The sequence below is a fragment of the Embiotoca jacksoni genome, unplaced genomic scaffold (assembly GCF_022577435.1).
Source record: "Embiotoca jacksoni isolate LCO1_2020_lvr unplaced genomic scaffold, fEmbJac1.0.p SCAF_3, whole genome shotgun sequence".
Classification (NCBI taxonomy): Eukaryota; Metazoa; Chordata; class Actinopteri; family Embiotocidae; genus Embiotoca; species Embiotoca jacksoni.
The window spans coordinates 7,054,970-7,074,894 of NW_027185381.1; the positions used below are offsets into that span (position 1 = coordinate 7,054,970).

Here is a 19,925-nt window from a genome sequence, read left to right on the forward strand (position 1 = left end):
CTCCTCTGCCTCCCATTAAAAGACAGTAGCTATAAAGGAGCTCAAGACAAGATTGCAGGCAGCACACTGAGACACACAGACGAAGGAGCACCGGAGTGTGTGTGAATGTCCGTCTGTGTGAAAATATAAAAGAAAAAAGAAACACTTGGGTGTGACAGTGTGAAGGAGAGGCTGAGCCCCACAGCAGAGGAGACAGGAGCACAGAGAAGGAGGAGGAGGGTGAGAAAGAGTCACAGAGAGACAGAGGAGAGAGGAAAGAGAAGGAAAGCGACATCAGAGCGTGGAACAGGTTCTTTCTGCAGCAGACATGTCTAACTTTGCCGGCACCTGGAAAATGAAGAGGAGTGAGAATTTTGATGAACTTCTCAAAGCCCTGGGTAAGCCCTCTTTTCCTCCCTCTCCTCAATCGCCACAGCTCCATCCCTGCATCAGGATGACTATCCATCATGTCCATATAGAAAGAAAAAAAAGGCTCTTGTTCTTTGGGGAACGGCATGCCTTGACTTCTAACAACATCATGTTGTTCGGAGAAGCTGCCTGGGAACAGGAGGCAGAGATCGGGGAGATGCTGCTGAGGGGAAACCCCTCGGCTTTACAGGAGATAAGAAACAGTGGATGCTAAATTCCAGCCTGGACAGACATGGTATTGTTACATGTTGAGAAGAGGGGAAGGAGGGGCACAACATTATTCATGTTAAGCATTAAAGTAGGGCAAGCATTCGCCATGCCAGAAGAGGTCTCTGGAGCTCAGTGTTGTTCTCTTGTCTCCTGTCTTTTTTTTTTAGTTTTTCCCCCTCTTTAGTCTTTACTGATTGTTGTGATGGTTGAGATTTAGACCAGTTTAACTGGGTCATTCAATTGTGTTGCAGCGTTTCGTCACACCAGGGCTGCTGAAACAGACAGGGCACTGCAAAAGGCCTGGTGTCATTAGAATAATGTAGGAATCTTCTGGGAGAAGTCCCACCGCAAGGGCACCCAGAGGTTTCAGATACTCTCCAGGAACTGATGACAACAAACCGGATCACAATTTGAACTTTTCACACAGAAAGAGTTAAAAAATTTAGCACAAACTGAACAGGCTGAGATGAAAAGGGAATAATTTGCCATTTAGTGAGGCTGAAACAATTAGTGCATAAAAGCAGCATGGCACAAATGTGAGATTTCTCATTTACTACGGCTCTTTAAAAGCTTCTGCTTTGTGGTTGCAGGTTCCTGAGGCTAATTTCCAGGAACATAACCATGAATCTATAAGTCTAGCAAAGGGGCATCAATTTTAATTTCAGTCCAAAAGCTATTACAAACACTTTAATTGACATGTCGTCTCTTGACGAAAGAATTGTCGCGATTTACATCATTTGATATGAACCTTTGGGTTCAGTGCCACAGAAAGTCACAAAATACTGAGAGACAGACTGGTTTTGGTGTTCAGAGGATTTGTGAAAAATTTCGATTAATACCATCTTTTAATCTATATTGCTCTCTGATAGCATGGAGTCACTGAAGAGGCCCTCGAAGGCCGTCCAAATACACTCTGAGAGCCCGTTTAAATGAATCAAATGAAACTTCTGAGATTGTTTTTGAGTGATTAGACAAATTCAACACCTCTCCAGCACCTCCCCTCCACTGTTTTGTTTTCGAGGTTCATAAGGCAACAGCTCTTCGGTCGCTCTCTGAGGTCAGCACCTCGTCCATTCATGAACACATTAACCACATCTGCCGGAGCTGATCACCCGTTAGCTCTTACATAAGGGCCCAGTCATTGAGCGGCCTCCGATGGGCGACGAATGTGGATTCTAGTGCTGCAGGGCCGCCACTTTCCATCAACATCTTTCTAATTATGTGTTGACTAGGAGGTTCGCCGACAGTAGGAGGGGATTGTTATGTCCAAAGTGTAGATAGCAGAGGACCACGCTGAGAGAACAGAGCTGTACGAACTGATCACACTCCCAGTTCTCTAATTGAGGGCAGGCATGTGTCTCTGCATTTGATCAAAGAATATAAAAAAACACGGCACCCTTCATGGTCTATTTTACCTCTGAGCCTACATTGTACGGCTTGATTGAGTTCATGTGAACTCTAATCAGATTAAAGTTTAAATTTGAGCATCGAGATCTGCAGAAATTTTATAACGTGTCCAAAAACCTGTTGTGCACAGCCAGTAGAAACTTTAGACACTTTGGTCGTGATATTTCAGGAAACTATCTTTGCTGACTCCAACTTGTTCTTGGTTTCTAAACCATGTGCTCCTTTCTAGAGGCTTCTTTTAACAATGGAGGTCAAAAATAAGGAGTTGATGCTACAAAATGTCTTCTATCCAAAACATAAAAGATCATTTAATTCTGAGAAAATGTCCTCTTCTTAGAAATGGGGAAAGAGTGCTTGGCTCACTGATGCTCATGCATATTTGATGCTATAAAAACACATGGCGTGACCCCTCAGATCATGGGTGGGGTCGAGTAAGCTGTCACATTAATATGTTTTTAATCCTGGGTGTTAACCATATCTCCTTGTATGTCTCTATGCCAGAGCACAGTGGTTTGAGGATTATATGATCCCTCAAAACTAATAAGAGCTAAATTTTCTTTGAAAAAAAAGACAAATTGTAACACTTCTTTTTTTTTCACTTAGTTATGAGGTTTCTATAAATTTGCTTGCTTCACCTGTTGGTGGGAGAGGACAGTGAAAATAAAGCCAGGCAGGACATAAAGCCAGATGGCCTCGTGGAGTCAAACCAGGCATGGCAAAGCCTTGCCCCAAGCCTCGGTTGTGCCACGTGCTGGATCACCCTCATGGTTGAAATGCACTTATTGTAAGTCGCTTTGGATAAAAGCGTCAGCTAAATGTAATGTAATGTAATGTAATGACCACTTTTGCAACCACCAGACAAAAGGCGAAAACCAAACTGCCAACGCAGTCTCCCATCAAAATGTATAATAGCTCCGTTGGTGCACAGCGCAAAATGTAGAAAAGCAAAATGGAGGCATCTCACAATTTTTGAGCAGTAATTGTGAAACTAAAATGTTTTGTGCTGCAGACCCACGTAGCTTTTTTTTTTTAATTTTTTTTATTTTTTTTATTTACACATCTTGATGTGGGACTGTTGGACCTGCCCTGACATCCCCAATGTCTTCCACCACTCCCCCCCTCCCTTCTGGACACGGCTGAATAATCCCTCACACAAGACTTCAATGCCAAGATTCCACAGATTTCTCCCAGTTTTGAGAAATACTTGAGGTTTTTGTCAGGGCCACAGAGCATTTATTGTGTTTTTACTCTGTAACAAACACATTTCCGTCATTCTTGGTTGAAATTTTAAGCTGGTGGATTTGAGGATGCTTGCGCGCGCGCGCACACACACACACACACACACACACACACACACACACACACACACACACACAATACATACAAGGAGACATGCAGCCAGACTCACTATATTTAAGGTCCTGAGCTGATAGAAGCTGGCATAAGACCCTGGAGAGGTCTAAATCTGGGTGGGGTCGAGTGGATCCTGTTTTACTTCAAATGTTAGCACCAACGCAACAAACAACAGAAACGTCCTCTCTCTCTTTCTCCGTTTTGTCGCAGTTTGCATCTCTCTTCCTCTGTCATGTCCACATTTGGTTTCGTTAAGTAAGGCACACAATAGAAAAATAATTTCTGTTTAGCAGCCACGTCACCTTTTTCCTTGAATGTCCCGATTTTTCAAGACCTTTGAGAACAACCTTATATTTTCTTCCTTCCTTCTACACCTGTCTTTTGTGATTGCACTTTATTTTTTGGGGTGTTAAGCCATCGATGACTTGTGTTGATTTCTGTCTGTGACCAGTAAGAAGCAAATAAAAAGGCTGCCCGTGCTCCTTTAATTACGTCGGCCTGTGATGATGATAAAATCATACGTTGTGTATTGGCTAAATGTTTCATGAAGAGTTCAGATGCACATCACTATTTATTTTGGCTCTTTTTTAACCACAAACCAAATTTGTACAACACGAGGTGAAAAGCAGGTATGTGATTGGACTACGTCCGAAATCCTTGAGGGCTTTTAATTTGAAAACCCAGTCATGCATTATTTGGATAACCAGTGGTGTAACTTCATCCCTCAATCAGTCAGAACTGCATTTGTAAAATCTAAGAGCACTGTCTAAAATGTACAGTGCGTAGGTGTGTTCTGGGTGTAAGAAAAAATAACCCAATCACAGTGTCGTCACCCATTCCCTTTAAAAGTCAGGTGTGCTTGCACCTTGGCAGATTGAGCAGGTTGATGTGCACAATGATAATCTTTCACATTGTGACCTTGTTATTTTGAATCATTTGCATGTTTGTGCAGTCCTGCATGTCCCTGTGTGTAACAAGCAGAGTGTAGGCCGTGTTGAACACTTGCTTATGTAGGTGTATATTTCCTACAAAAAATAACAAGTAAAATACCGCACCGTTGATTTAATACCAGGGTTTGTTGTTCAATCGCCATCCACTGCCTTGTAATAGTATTGCATCAGTCATGTGTCGGTCAGAAACTAGCAAAGACACTTGCCTTGTGCTTGGCCTTGCTTTGTGTCAGGTGTAAGATGGAGCCGTCGGTCACTCAGTCTGCGACATTCAGGGAGTCCGAAAATGACTGAGGCACTAGAAAAGTCAACATGTTATTACAGATTTGTGGGGAATGATCAGTAACTGTAAAACATCTTTAAGTACAACTATGAAGCAGAGAAAGTCACACTTGCTTGTAACTAATCGTGTTCCTATGGTGAGACTGACCCGTTTGCCCCTCTTGTCGGCCTGATCCGGGTCGTGTCCGTTCAGGAGTGAACGCCATGCTGAGGAAGGTGGCTGTGGCAGCAGCCTCCAACCCTCATGTGGAGATCCGTCAGGACGGTGAGAAGTTCTACATCAAGACGTCCACCAGTGTGCGCACCACCGAGATCAACTTCCACATCGGAGAGGAGTTTGATGAGGAGACGGTGGATGGACGAAAGTGCAAGGTAGAAATGCAGAAAGTGTTTTATCCAATCACATGTTTTAAATGTGGCACATTGACACCGGTGGTAAAATGAACTGTGCTGCAAAACGGAGGCAAAACTCACAGCTGAAAGGAACACATCTTTCTACGAGCCACTTTAGTTTTTTGTATACTTGACATTTGTTCTTAGTTTGAATTTCTAACAGTATTTTCTTGACAGCCTTTGGCTTCCATTCTCTTTATCTATAGTATGAAACTCTGTCAATAGACTCGTGAAACTAGTTTAGGTTGTGTAAACTGGAAACATCAACTCCGCATTGTAGTTTGGTTGTGATGTACTTTCTTGTAAGTGAAGAAGAACTTAATAAGTCTGTGCTGAAGTGTTTCACAACGATACCGCAGGTGTTTTTGTAAATTTATACTTTATCTTTAAATATATTCTGAAACAAAGGGAGAGAAGTCACCTGCAACAAATACAGTGTCGTTATATGTGCTAGATTATTTGATCTTCAACTCAACAGAAGTTGATGGAAATTAATGAGTGTCTGGTATACAAAAGCACTGTTTGTAAAATTGTTACTTGTGATGTTTAGTTGGAGGGGGTTTGTTGTAAATGTCCTAAAGCCTGTGAAACCTCTGAAGTGGTCCTTTAGCATTGTTGAAATGTTAATGATTAACATTTTGCCTCAGTAAATAACACATCTCTCACCCCCATTTTACTTTTCTAAACGTTCAGTATAGTCTTGTTCTTTTATTCAACCATAACCTGTGAAGCCTACTGCAGATGGTTTATGTTTCACTCATCTGTGTGTTAGCATACACTGTATTAATGAGATTATGAGAACACACTGGGTTGACCCATGTAGTCGGAGATCCTCTGAAGGTAGACACAAGCAGGTTAGTTTAAGTGTTGGATTTGTGGTGGGTTGGTTCACAGATAGTATCATCACCTTTCAACAAAAGGTTGCATGTTATAGAGACTGCATATCATATTTAACATGATATATGTTCACATGAATCTACAAATTGGAGACAAATGATTGTTCAGAAGTCTTTACAGTTAATGTTTTGGGTTAAACGATTTGATTAGGGTTAAGACTGGGTTTAGGGCTGTAGTAGTTATAGTTGTCATTTTTATGTAACAGAATAAAGTAATACGTGTGTTGAGTCTGCGGACAAATATAGAGCAACCGGATAAGACGCCAAAGCGTGTAATACACCTGTCAGTCCACTATGGATACCATGTCTATAAAAAGGTAAGTAAGATGCCTTCGCTTAAACCAACAAAAACAATGCGGTTACGGTCCGGAAAAGATCTTTGTTTAGGTTCAAATAAATAATTTTAGGTTCAGTAACATTATGGACATCATGCAAGTTACTTAAGGGACTTTAATTTTTGCTTACTCACAGACTCAAACACAAGTCTTGGTGAAAATCCTGTACCGCCAATCTCCTGCCAACATGAACTCTCTGTCACATTACTTCCTTCTTCAGCCCTGGTAATACATGCGTGTACTGTTTATGCTTAGGTGAGGCATAACGTGACACTGACACGCTATCCATAGTGGACTGAAAGATGTGTTACATGCTTTAGCATGATACTGGGCTGTATATACTGTATATAGTGAGGATTTGCACCTTCCCAGCACCACTGGCAGTATTTTTATTCTTTTATTTCCTAAAGAAACATTATGAAATATAAACTCAATGCTCAATTCTTTAACACAATTCAATTACTTTTCTTTCCAAGAGCCACACATTTGTTTTTACTCAACATTCATTTGATGTTACAGTCAATAAATCTACAGTATCGAAGAAGAGGAGTAATATCTACAGACATCTCATTTAATGCACTGTTTACTTTGAATTGTTCACATCATTTGAATTTGTGGTATTTCTCTGTTTGAGTGTTCAGAGTCCTCAAAGCTCTCCTCATGTTATTGTTTCTGAGGGTTCAATGAAAAATTCATACCTGCTTCAAACTCATCAATTGGTATCATGCTCACGTCTGAGCAGACCGATTAAAGACAGCTTGAGTTGGGATGGAGGAGAGTTTCTCTCTGAACCTCTTCAGACCCCGAGGGGTGATTTTCTTATCCTCATCCACAGTCAAAGCTCCTACACACATATGTTTATATATATATATATTTCTTTTTTCTTTTGAGGGTAAGGCTGAGGACTTGAAAATTTCCTAGATTTCATAACAAATTCCATTAAATCAACAATCAGTTAATCTCTAGTCCATTCATAAAATAAAGAATTTTGAAATACATGACACAATGTATACATCCAAAAAAAGTGAACAAACCCTGAAACAACAGCTGCGTTCTGTTACATAAGAGCAGACTGGTTTCTTGGAGACATCTCCTGATATAATCGCAACTCTGAGACATTTACGTCAACTATGTAATAAATATGCCGGCTGCACAGTTAGATAAAGTGGAAGAGGCAGATCGATTTTTCAGCCTGATAACGTCCACGTGAAAACTAATTACGATGACTTCCTCAAATCTGAGGTCCGCCTGTGTTTCTAATTTGTGCCCATGCATAAAATATATTAGATATATATACTTGTCTGGCTCCTCTACAGTTTCTTAATTAGCCCATTCACTCCCTAAATACCATGAATAAATGCAACAAGTCTTCTTGAACCCTCCAGAGGCCAACATCTGTTTACCATCTTCTGCTTAGCAACCAGAGGTTGAGCAGGAGAGGACAACTGTCTTGTTTGGTGTTAGTAAGGAACACACCATTTGTACCTGTTTTCTCAACAAGATAACGTAATCAGTCGTCATCATGACAAATCAAACGAAAAGCAGAAGGCAGATTTGGAGAATAGTTTGTATTTGCTTCTTTTTCCTCCATTCATTAAGAATATGAAGTTACACAGCAGAAAGGGATTCAGTATGATTCTCGCTCCTGCCAACGAGGAGAAAATTAATTTTTGAGAAAGGTAGAGCTTTGCTGCAGTATATTCAAACAGCTGTATGTACAGCGTGTTGCAGTGTAGCAGAGGAGAGTTACATAACTGAAGCAAGATGGTTGGTGCAACTTGTCAAGCTGCTCCAACCACTGCAGGAATTTGGAGTTACAGGGAAGAGATTGGTCACATTTTTTTTTAAATATTTAGAAAACTTCTTCAGGAGACTTTTGCCGTAGGTTGAAACTAGCATTATTGGTAATGCACAGATGCAAGTCTTTTACATCTTTTTAAAAAATAAGGAGAAAATAAGCACAAACATGACTTCCTTTAAAACAACATACAACACCTTATTAATTAAGGGCTGAGGTAGGTTTTAGCTTTATTCCACAGCACTGTATGTTGTGGTATATCGTACGGGTGAAAGGGTCTTACATTCTGTAAAATAATCAATCATAGTCACAGATCTATATCAATATATTCACAATTGAAAATGTAGATTTGTTTCTTGCTTTTTTTTGGTATTGTTTCCAACCATCAGAAGACATAAATAACCTACACTTAGGTATTTCAGAGTTTTAGAAAGAGCTATCCATCAATTTGGAAGTGGTATCTGTCATTTAAATTGTGGTTTTTAGATTCAGATCACAGATTTAAACGACAATTAAAAACAGCTGCAGGTAAGATGGCACAGAATAATATACTGTATAGAATTCATATAATCATTTGTTTTATGCTGCTTTAATGCAGCTTTAATATTATCGGGTTACATTTATGAAGAGTATCACTGACTATTACATGAACCTATTAGAAGAGACTGAGAGCTCAAAATGACAGCTCTTGTTAGCAGTTGTATACCTTCCTTGATGCTGAAAGGAACATTTTATATTGTTACACTTTATGCCTTAATAGGTGTTATGATGGTCAGAATTGAGCATCATTGTACTGGATGGTTTTAGGAGTCAGACAGTGCATCTTTCACAGCTTCACCACACAAACACCATTTATTATGTTACTCCTAGACAGGCGTAGACAGACGTCGGGTTCTATTCTCAAATGTAAAACTGAAAATTTACTATCCTGTAAAATTGCTGGGCAGCAGAGCTCTGTGATATTCATGCTTGCGGAGAAAAAATACCGCACATAGGGAGGGGAAAATGGGTGATTGCGGGCATGCACTACATTAAATCACATTAATTCAGCCAAAAGCCTCAGAAATTGGAAATATGTGTTTTCTTCAAACCACAGTATTGTTGTTGGTATCTGCAGCACAGAGTTAATTAGAATTTGATTGTAGTATTTCTGTCTATATCACAAAAATGCATGAGCAATATTTGCAAATAATATTTGCAAATAATATTTGTGAATGCTTTAACAGCGCTCATCAGTTGAAATATGAAGCATAGATTTATAACCTTTAGCTTTTATTTTATTGTTTGAACAACATGTTGCAGTCAGGGAGAGCAGACTTGACCTATTTTGCGTCGCAGGAGACAGCGTGGCTCTTTCTGTCTGGGCCCTGGGGCATGCTGGGTAGTGGGCAGGGCGAGACAGCTCTGCATGGCTTTTCGCCACATGAAGCCTCTCTGCTAGTCAAGTTGTCATCACACATTTCTCCCATCGGTTTGTTTGGGTTTGATCAGCATCACAGCATGATTTGATTCCCAGTACAGTGCAGTCAGAAAGAGATACTGTATGTATTTCACTTTTTAACGCTGCTGCAGCACATTGGATTTCAATAGCCGTTGAATTGAAGGTGTTTGTAAATGTCATTCTGTGGTTTTAGGACAGTGTGTAGCTTTTAAAATTATGAACTCAACTCTGAAGAAGTAGCCAACATGCAAAACAAGCTGTTCATCCTTCCAGCACTCCGAAAACTACTGAAACAAATGAAAAAAATATTTTAGTCACTGTCTCTTGCATGGAGTTTTGGTGTGCAGCAAACACCTTTGTCATTTTGGATTAACTGATTATGTTTCACTGCTGAGGATCAGACTGAAAGCAAAGAGTGTCCGAAACACGGGAAAAAAAAACAGAAAGCTAATCACAGAGCATAATATTACAGAGGAAGAAAGCAAGTGGCAAAATCCTCAGTCTCAGACTTCAACCAATATTTGAGGATATGTAAACAAATATTAAATATGGGTTGGACATTGTGGGCAAAGGAATAGGTTGAAAATACACTCTTACATTGATATTATTACATAAAGTTGTTTGGCAATTTTTAAAAAACAGTTGTCCATTTACAATTCTGGGAAACAGAGCGACACTATCATTCATTTTAAATCATCTTTGAAGTCAAACTTGCGCTCAGTTTTGATCTCTTTATTTGATCTCCAGCAACTCCTGATGAAAATATTTGGCTATTAAACTGCTAAATGCTCCACTTTATGTTCACCAGTTAGTCCTGGACTTTGTTTCTCTGCCATTTGCTGCTGGCCAGTTAGTGTACAGAAGGTTTTTATCTGCTGCTGGGACCTGAGACCAATGAGATTATAGTCCACTTTAAAATCATGACATCAAAGTTGTGGGCCCAAGCTGAAGGGGACTGCAGAGTCACATTGTTAACTGCTATGGGTTTTGCAACGAATTGTTTACGTAAAAAATATCTACGTATGCAGCTTTAAGTATTAGTTTTATGTTAGCTTATTTGAACTTAATCAGTCATGCTCTAGTTATTCTTTATACTGTTGTGGTTGTTTGGAAACAGAAAAGCCTTGATCCAGAATTTGTACTTTATAGTCATCGGTTCGTTCTAAACACCATTTTTGTTTTTTGACCCCTCTGTGCTGTATATTTCAGCTCAAGATAACATTGATGTCGTGTCAGCAAAGACCTCATTTCGCTCCTGTTTGTCAGTCAGACACAAGACTGGAGCTAAACCTGCAGGAGGCAACGCCCACTGACACTGGCGCATGTGCCAGAGGGTTGAACGAGGAGGGTGGGTGGGGGTACACGGGGTGTTGGCGGACTCTCAGGTGGAGGAGGTTGGCAGACGAGACCTAAGTGAGTTTTGGCCGAGGCGGGCTGCACCCGTGGTTAAAGGGATTACACGCTGATCTGTGCCTGGCGAAGAGCAGAGAGCTGATTAACACCGCCAAAAGGTTAAAAAGCTCCAGTTAATCTGTGTGAGTGCGGCGGGATCAGACGGCCTACTCTCATTTCCAGGTGGGGAAAGTGATAAGGTGTTTCCCATCCGTCACCGAGGCAACAGAGAAACAGAAAGCAGATGGACACAGAGAGGAAATCATGATGAGACGATTACGTACCTGATCTGATGATTGGTGTTTGATGCTAAGTTGATACAATGGAGAAAGATCTGAACACAGAAGTTTTGATTTCACAAGTACAACAAACCAACTCACTTCTGGGTGAAAAGACTTAAACAAATAAAGTCTTTTAACTCAGCTGGTTGCCATAGAGACATACTTTTAGCTGTGAGGCTACACTGAGAAGCAGCAGACATGACACGGACGTTACCGTATGGAGGTAAATGGATAAAGGTGAGGATGTATTTTCAGAGTAGTGTGTCTTGAGATTCAAGCGTTCTTTCTTTTCTTATGAGTGTGTGTAATGTTACATTACATTTCATTTAGCTGACCTTTTTATCCAAAGTGACTTACAATAAGTGCATTTCAACCATGAGGGTACAAAACCCAGAACAACAGGAATCAAGAAAATACAATTTCTTCAAGAAAGCCAAACTACAAAGTTCCATCAGTAAATGCTATTTTAAGTGCTACTAAAGTTCTACTGTTCAAGGTGAAGTCTTGATGTAGCTCGGAGAAGCAGGAACAGGCCAACAGGAAACGACTGGCAAATCGAAAATCTGAGCGGCTGGTAAGACCGATTCTTCTGGACTGGTGAGAGTGAAATATTGGGTTCAGAAATTGGGGCAGAAAGATTCTTTGTCATTGTTTGTGCTCCGTACGTTGATTTGTGACTACCTTATCAACCTAACAGGTACAATAGAGAGTAAAGTCATGATGTCACATCCACTAACTCCTGCTCAGCATTTCTTTCAACAGTCTGTGTAAAAATGGAACATTTTGTCAGGGTTTATGTTCCATGATGAGGACAAACCACCGTCCATGACATGGTTTTACCTGAGTTGAATAGCCTTTACTTTGTTAGCACCAAAATGCTTCAGCTCCCATGTACTTACATACATGATAACTTGGTTCCATCCATAGCTCTAAAACTCACCAACACTCTCCTCCTTCTTTTTCAGCTCTCTACTTAAGATAGACTTGATTGCCCCAGTGGGAAGTTTTCCTTGGACATCATAGGGTCTGAAGTATAAAATCACAACAACAATAAAAAAATTAAAAAAAAACATTCATCAATGAATTACAAACAACTATCTACATGACAGTTCAGTCCTCTTTGACCTGCAGACATGTCTGAGCGAACAGCAACCTCTTGACTCACCCATGGAAATGCTTTATTGCTGTGATGTTTAGTCTGTGAATTGGGAAAAAAAAAATCAAAGGCTGTTAAATATTATAAGAGGTTGCAAATTTTTTTAAATCTGGGTCATATTAAAGGTCCCATGTTTTGCTCTTTTACGATATTATATTTGCAGTCTTAGTATCAATAAGGAGATATTTTTCTTGTTTTAAGTGCCAAAACTCATCTCAGTATAGTTTTACCGCTCCTATTTATCTCTGTCTGGAGCTCTACCAAGAACAGTTGTTTTGTGTCTGTATCTTTAAGGAGCATTGATATCAAAGACAATCTCTTCTCATTGGCTCTGTCCTGAGTGATGCACGCCCAAACTAACCACAGGTTTTCTGCGGTCTTGTAGCTTAAAAAATTTCCCCTCGGGGATTAATAAAGTAAATACCTACCTACCTACCTACCTTGCTCCGTGATGAAATGACCGCTCGGTGGGCCGTGCTGACATCACAAACTCATTGTGACATCACAAACTCACGGAGGTCCAAACAGCTCGTCCAAATGTACTGAATACGGACTGTGTGCATTTCTCAGTGGACTGAGTGTTTTGAGACTTTCACAGTGTTTATATAGCGCTTACAACTGCTTTGAAATAAAAAAAAAAATCTTTATGCTGCTTGCACAGACAGCCATGCTTCAGGGGGAGGCAGTCTGGTTTTAAGAAAATTCCCATGAAATTATTTGGTAATAATACAGTAGAAAATTGCCTTCCCTTTATTGAAACAATGTAAAAAAAAAACACCACACATATTAAATGAATGAAATGACAACTAGGACTGTAACTTTTCAGGACCCATTCAAGAAGTTGGTGACGTTCTGGACTGTCCGACCTCTTTGTGGTTATTAGAGAAAGTGACATTTCTGCACTCTCAGATGAGGTATATGTCTTTTGGTAAAACATTAACTGTTTGTATGTGTTTTATGAAAAAGATCCCCACACTTCGATGCTACTGGGAAAAGTGATGAGCAAACACTGATGTGAGAGAGATAATGTGATTAAACTGTGGGAAGAGTTGAGTCCAAAAGAGAGTGTTATTTTAGGCTCCAGGAAGGAATGTTGTAAAATCCAGCATAAAAACTTTAAACTGAGCAGGAAATTAGATGTTCCTCCACTTTACGACACACCGCTTGCATCTGATATACAATGAAAGGCTGAATCAAAGCCAAAGATGGATTTTCTGATTAGTCAAAAGCAACAGAAAGACAGTAGGTAAAACAAATGCTGTGACACAGGGTCAATTTGTCTTGGCCTGAAATGTGAGTCTACAAGCTCTTTGGATGACAAAAAGTGTGAGAATTTGTCTGTGACTGTGAAAATCCATAGAAGTCAGAGGCTGAGACTGATGCTTGCACTAAAATGAAGCCGTAGCTAATTGGCTCTTGGGGTTCTGGCTTTACTAGAAACAAAAAAAAGAAAAAGTAAGCTGTATAAAAGCCCTGCTTTTTTTCAACTTGGCAAAGACTGTGGACGGCTGCCCACAGGGATCCATGATAGCTTTCTTTACCTTTGATATGGTGATTATCATTTGCCTCTGAGAAACAAGGCTGCTGCTTCATCCAAAACTAAGCAGCGGTGCTTTTTAGTTCAAAATACAAATTCTCAAAGAAATTGTATGTAAGCAACACTGCAAATATGCTATTATGCTATAAAATACTAACTCGTCATGGGATTCCTTTGTGTGGCGGCCCAGTTCTTTATTTTGTTGGATTTATGTTGACTTGGATGAAAATATAGCAGCTTCGATGAGTTACAGGCTTTGGAGCAGGATCCCTTGAGCTTAAGGTGTGATGTTGAAAAGGAAAACAGAATGAAGAAATAAAATTCAGCAATGGGAAAACGTGATCGATGTCAGAAAGCAACATGAAAAGACAAAATGTGAAGAATAGGCTCATGTTTGTATTAAAGACTTCACTGAGAAACCTCAATAGTCATCAGTTATAGTTTGACGTTTTAGGAAATTATATTTGTCTTCAAGTGGAAGCTAATAAAATGCTTATCTGTCTATTAGTAAGATAACAGGAGGTTAGAGCTTAGATTACTTTAGTATAAAGACTCAAACGGGAAAAGCTGTTAGGCTCAAGAAATCTAACTGTAAAACTGGACTCATTAATTTGTTTTTACACTTTTTTGTATTGAAAAAAACATTATATAGTATGTTAATTTATTGAGCTTTAACGGAGCTGCTGGTTGGATTTAGCTGCAGTGACAGGTGAGCGTTTTTCCCAATTTCCAGTCTCTTTACTAGCCGGCTCCTGGCTTCAGCTTCTTTCTTTTGACAGTTCCTTTACCAGAACAGCTTTTGTGACAGTAGACACTGGAGGTAATGAAATATGAGGGCAGATAAAGGACCCTAAGATGACCAAAATCATAAATCCTCTCCATTAGCACAAATTAGTGCCACAGGTTCACCTCGCTCCTGTTTCTTCTATAAATTCATAACTCTGATTGGCAATTTGAGTCAGTTACTTCAGGAGAAATTAGTTCCTAAATCAAAGTCTGACTAATCCTGTTGAGGTCATTTGAAATATTATTGAAGCGAATTAGCCAATGGAGACCGACCAAAGTGCTAAGAGGATTTTATGGGTTTTTTTACTGAGTCTGCTAAAGACTCCAGCTGCTGAATTATACGATTATGTTGCTTTGTTCATTAAAGGGTGGCAATGGATGAATTAGGACAGGACAGATGTTTTTTTTTCCCCAACAGGCTTTATGTGGACACCTAAACAGTACACCCACATGTGATTATATTCTCTCATGATATATAACAAACCGTGCATAGATGTGGTCACACTGCCTCCACTGGAAGCTTTCTACATGATGTTAGAGCCTGGCTGCAGGGATTATAGTTCCCATTCAACTGCAAGTATTATTGGGGTTGGGCATCGACAGATTGATAAAGTCGGGCACACAGAGGATGCTCCTGTTCCACCTGACACAAAGGTGATGGATGTGGTTGAGGTCAGTGCTCTGGTACGAGTCTTTCAATTTCACCCACAACTGGAGAACCACTTCTTTATGCACACAGGATCATTGTCATACCAAAAAAATAAAAGGCCTTTTCTAAACTTTCCAAACAAAAGTTGAAAACCCACTTTTGTCTAAAATATAATTGTGTAAAACATTAGAGTTAGGATCAAGATTTTTCTTTACTGGAATTAAAAGGTGCCTGGTTAAAGTGAAAATTAACCACACAGCAAAAATAGCCTACACAAAGTACACAAACCGGGGCGGGGGGTCCACATACGTTCGGCCATATATATGAGTGGATAAATACTCTCTCAATAGTATGATTTTCATTCTAGGAAATGTCACATTTCTATTAATCTACCCACCAAAATCAGTAGCTGCACAGCTACAAACTTGCTTGTTGTAAAATATTTACCTATGACCTAAAAACAATGTTACTTAAAGACAAACTTCCTGCAGTGATGTAGATGTGTACTCCTAAGTGTGTCGGTACACTGTGACATCACAGCTGGGTGTGGTTATAGGTGCAGTAAAACCCTCTTCGAACCGCACAGATCAATGAACCGGCTGTAATCATGCTGACCTTCCCACCTTGTTGTCCCTCCCCTTGCAGAGCCTCGCCACCTGGGAGTCGGAGAACAAGATTCACTGTCAGCAGACTCTGGTGGACGGCGGCGGCCCCAAAACCTACTGGACCAGAGAGCTGAACGGAGATGAGCTCACTCTGGTGAGCGCATAGCAATGAGTCATCCTCTCACTGAAAGCCTCTGAACAGATTGCTGATTACAAAAAAAAAAATCTGCACACACAGAAGCTTAATGAACTCTAATTTCTGTGTCGCTTAAACAAAGGGAAGATAAATGATTCCAAAATATTACTGTAAGTACAGAGTATGATCTGATGGGTGGCTAATCTGTATGGTTTGTCTGTTTCGTGGATGGTTCTCATGGAGACCCAGAAGACATCAGATGCATTAAGATTTGGTGCAGCCAGTGGAGTCCGTTTAAGAAATGGTTAATGAAACAGGGCAGGGAGTGTATAAAGTCACCCGGGAGATTCATTCGTAAAGGAAATGAGAGAGGCCGTTTCCCAAGGAGTCGAGCTTTCATCCACCCCGCGGAGAGATGTGAAAGGAGAACAAGAGGAGCTGCTACGCTGACATTGCAGTAATACCCCCTTGTATTCAGCCAGATTAATATGGGCAGGAGTCAATGGGTCTAAAGCCCTTCGAAAGATGTGCAGTCCAAGAGCAACGCACTGGACGAACGATTCTCAGGGACCCAACAGCTTTCTCCCCTTAATGTTCAACACTCCCACGCTCTGCTTTGTTGTTCTTCGATTTTTTTTTTTTTTACAAGATGAATGTCCAAAGGGAAAAATCTTGAAACAACAATATAGAAGGTTTAGATGCTGAAAAATTCATCCCAGGATGTTTGCGTAGCTTTGTATTCCAGGCCAGAGGCAAGGACCGATAAGAAGAGGAACAAGAGCTTTAACCAAATCTTCACTGCTTCCATAGTATTTTACTTGAAGCTCCTTTTTGTTAAGACTGACAAGCTGAGAAGGGAGAACATAAGGAAGCTTCTGTAGCCGATAAAAGCAGAAGTGTTTACAGCGCCTGCCCCTCTGGTGACACTTTGGCCCGGCTGCCCTGGAGGAGCTGAAGCATTCACGCTCTGATGGAGATTGATCTGGCTGAGAGTCTCTGTGTTTCTCTGCTCTTCTCACCTCCGTCCTCCCTGCACGCCACCATCCAACCGTCATACAACCACCATTCAACCATCATACAACCACCATCCAGCCACCAGTCAACCATCATACAACCACCACCCAACCGTCATCCAACCACCATCCAACCGTCATCCAACCACCATTCAACCATCATACAACCACCATCCAACCATCATACAACCACCATCCAACCATCATACAATCACCATCCAACCATCATACCACCACCATCCAGCCACCAGTCAACCATCATACAACCACCATCCAACCATCATCCAACCACCATCCAGCCACCAGTCAACCACCATACAACCACCATTCAACCATCATACAACCACCATCCAACCATCATACAATCACCATCCAACCATCATACCACCACCATCCAGCCACCAGTCAACCATCATACAACCACCACCCAACCGTCATCCAACCACCATCCAACCGTCATCCAACCACCATTCAACCATCATACAACCACCATCCAACCATCATACAACCACCATCCAACCATCATCCAACCACCATCCAGCCACCAGTCAACCACCATACAACCACTATCCAACCGTCATCCAACCACCATCCCACCGTCATCCAACCACCATCCAACCATCATCCAACCACCATCCAGCCACCAGTCAACCACCATACAACCACCATTCAACCATCATACAACCACCATCCAACCATCATACAATCACCATCCAACCATCATACCACCACCATCCAGCCACCAGTCAACCATCATACAACCACCACCCAACCATCATACAACCACCATCCAGCCACCAGTCAAACATCATACAACCACCACAAAACCATCATACCACCACCATCCAGCCACCAGTCAACCATCATCATACAACCACCACCCAACCATCATACAACCGACAGAGTCATCTTTGTATCCAGACACTTTCTCTTGAAAAGCAACTGGAAAAACCAAAACACCATCTGAATCTGAAACATATCTGTTTCCAAAAATGCCCCGAGACACACAGATAACCCAACAACTGCAAAGCTTCTGCTCGGGACTCTAAGGAGGACTCGCCATCATAAAGCGATGGTCTGATTGTGTGTGGCAGTTCACACTGTAAGTGGGGCACATTTCCATACCATTTGCATGATCCGCTTAATTGGTTTAGTATGAAAAAACTTTAGGAGTGAAATCATGTGGAGTTTTTCCTCCAGCTGCATCAGTCTGAAATCAAATCAGAAAAATCACACATCAGTGGATTGGATTTGAGTCTGTGCATAAATCAGTCATGAAGTTTCCTTTGGTTTCATCATCAAAAATCTACGGTATGATCTACATACCGCATCATTGATGAGCCAAAATCTTCACTGTGAGGTTGTGACACATACATTATTGCTAAATAGGATTTCCTTATCATTTGGAAGTTTAGTTTTCTTCACTGTTAACAAGGGAAAATCTCAGAGTTTTATAAGAACATCTGCCAAACTTTGTCTTCTTATATTTTAGGAACCCAACAGCTTTGAAACAGGTTGAGATTTGGTTCAAAACTAAATGCAAAGTTACTTTCTTAAGAGGAAAGAAGTTTCTGTCTCACATTAAATATAAATATAGAGTAAAACCTTTATCGTGAGTCAAACAGTCTACATCAGGACTGTGTAGATGTGTTTTTAATTTAGATTTGTTCATTACATTCTATTGACAGATGAAAAAAAACAACCCACCGACCACCATCAGATTCCGTCTGTTCCCTTTTGTTCACTCTTTCATCACTGAATGTGTGAACATGTGTCCTTAGCTGTTACCTCTGTTCTGTTATGGAGGTTTTAAGGGCACATTGTCGTTGGAAAATTCTTTGCTTTTTGTTGCCTCTATGTTATCAGTTTCACAAATGATAATTCATGCACATGCCCTCAGAGATTTGATTTGGTTTTCCACTTGGTTGTACTCTCAAAAAATGACAAAATTAGTTATGTGGAGAATTAAAAAGACAGCTTGACCCAAAGCTTCAAATCCTGCCTGCAGTCCGTCCTTCTGGGCTTTCTGGGTTTTCAGATGCTGCAGGACCTTAAAGCTCACCGAGGCTTTTTGCAGGCTTATTGTAGCAGGTGTTTGTTGACATACAACAACACAGCTTTAAAATGTGAAAACGGCTGACATTTTCTTTCTGTTTCCTCCAGACTTTTGGGGCAGATGACGTAGTCTGCACACGGATGTACATCCGGGAATGAAGCTCTGCAACCTACATCAGGACGAGGCAGAAACCCTGTCGGGCCCACGGCTTAAACTCAGCAGCGCTCTGTCATGCTAACACGCTAACACATTTGCAAAGTATCCTGTGTAATCTCTCAGCATCAATCTGCATAGTCTCCTCAAACTATAGCAATGCCTCTGTAATCTGGTTATTTGTAGTGAGTCTTGTATCTGCAGTACAGTAGTTGGATATCTCAGTGTCCATATCTGCAACCCTGGTGTCAGCTGTATACCTAGGATTTAGTCATCAGTTACATCAAGTAAGTGTTCATGTTTGATGAGAGGAAACAATAAAAAATGGAACAAATGGTATTCCAGCTTCTTTCATATGAATTTATAAAGGTGCCGTATGGAGGTCATTCAAATATTACTACATAGCACTACTGGTGGTCAAAAACTACACAGAGCATCTTTACATGAAAACATGTATTGAAGAGCAAATTTCATTTAAAAAATTCATAATTTCATAATTCATAATTCATCATTTTACAAACAGGAAGCTTGTTAAATGTTTATTAGTGAGTACCCATTACACCTCTAACTGATACGTAAGTATTCTAAGGCCCTGTGGACCCTGGGCATTAACATGTGGCCTCGGTGATCCGATCACAATCGGAGAACTCTGAGTATGAACGCACCCAAAACTCATTGAGGATGATTG

General features: G+C 40.6%; 1 protein-coding gene across 1 annotated transcript; it reads left to right on the top strand.

The window, feature by feature from the left end:
* Positions 1-47: 47 nt before the first annotated feature.
* Positions 48-19,576, top strand: crabp1a (cellular retinoic acid binding protein 1a). Its single transcript, XM_069163362.1, has 4 exons — positions 48-377; positions 4,804-4,982; positions 15,920-16,033; positions 19,192-19,576. The coding sequence occupies exons 1-4, from the start codon at positions 308-310 to the stop codon at positions 19,240-19,242; spliced, it is 414 nt and encodes a 137-aa protein (XP_069019463.1). The 5' UTR covers positions 48-307; the 3' UTR covers positions 19,243-19,576.
* Positions 19,577-19,925: the final 349 nt, after the last annotated feature.

Bases quoted from the DNA above. Each gene is read 5' to 3' on its own strand.
- crabp1a (XM_069163362.1), top strand. From the start codon at position 308: ATGTCTAACTTTGCCGGCACCTGGAAAATGAAGAGGAGTGAGAATTTT. The intron at 378-4,803 runs GTAAGCCCTCTT...GTGTCCGTTCAG, and splicing joins TGAACTTCTCAAAGCCCTGG to GAGTGAACGCCATGCTGAGG. The intron at 4,983-15,919 runs GTAGAAATGCAG...CTCCCCTTGCAG, and splicing joins TGGATGGACGAAAGTGCAAG to AGCCTCGCCACCTGGGAGTC.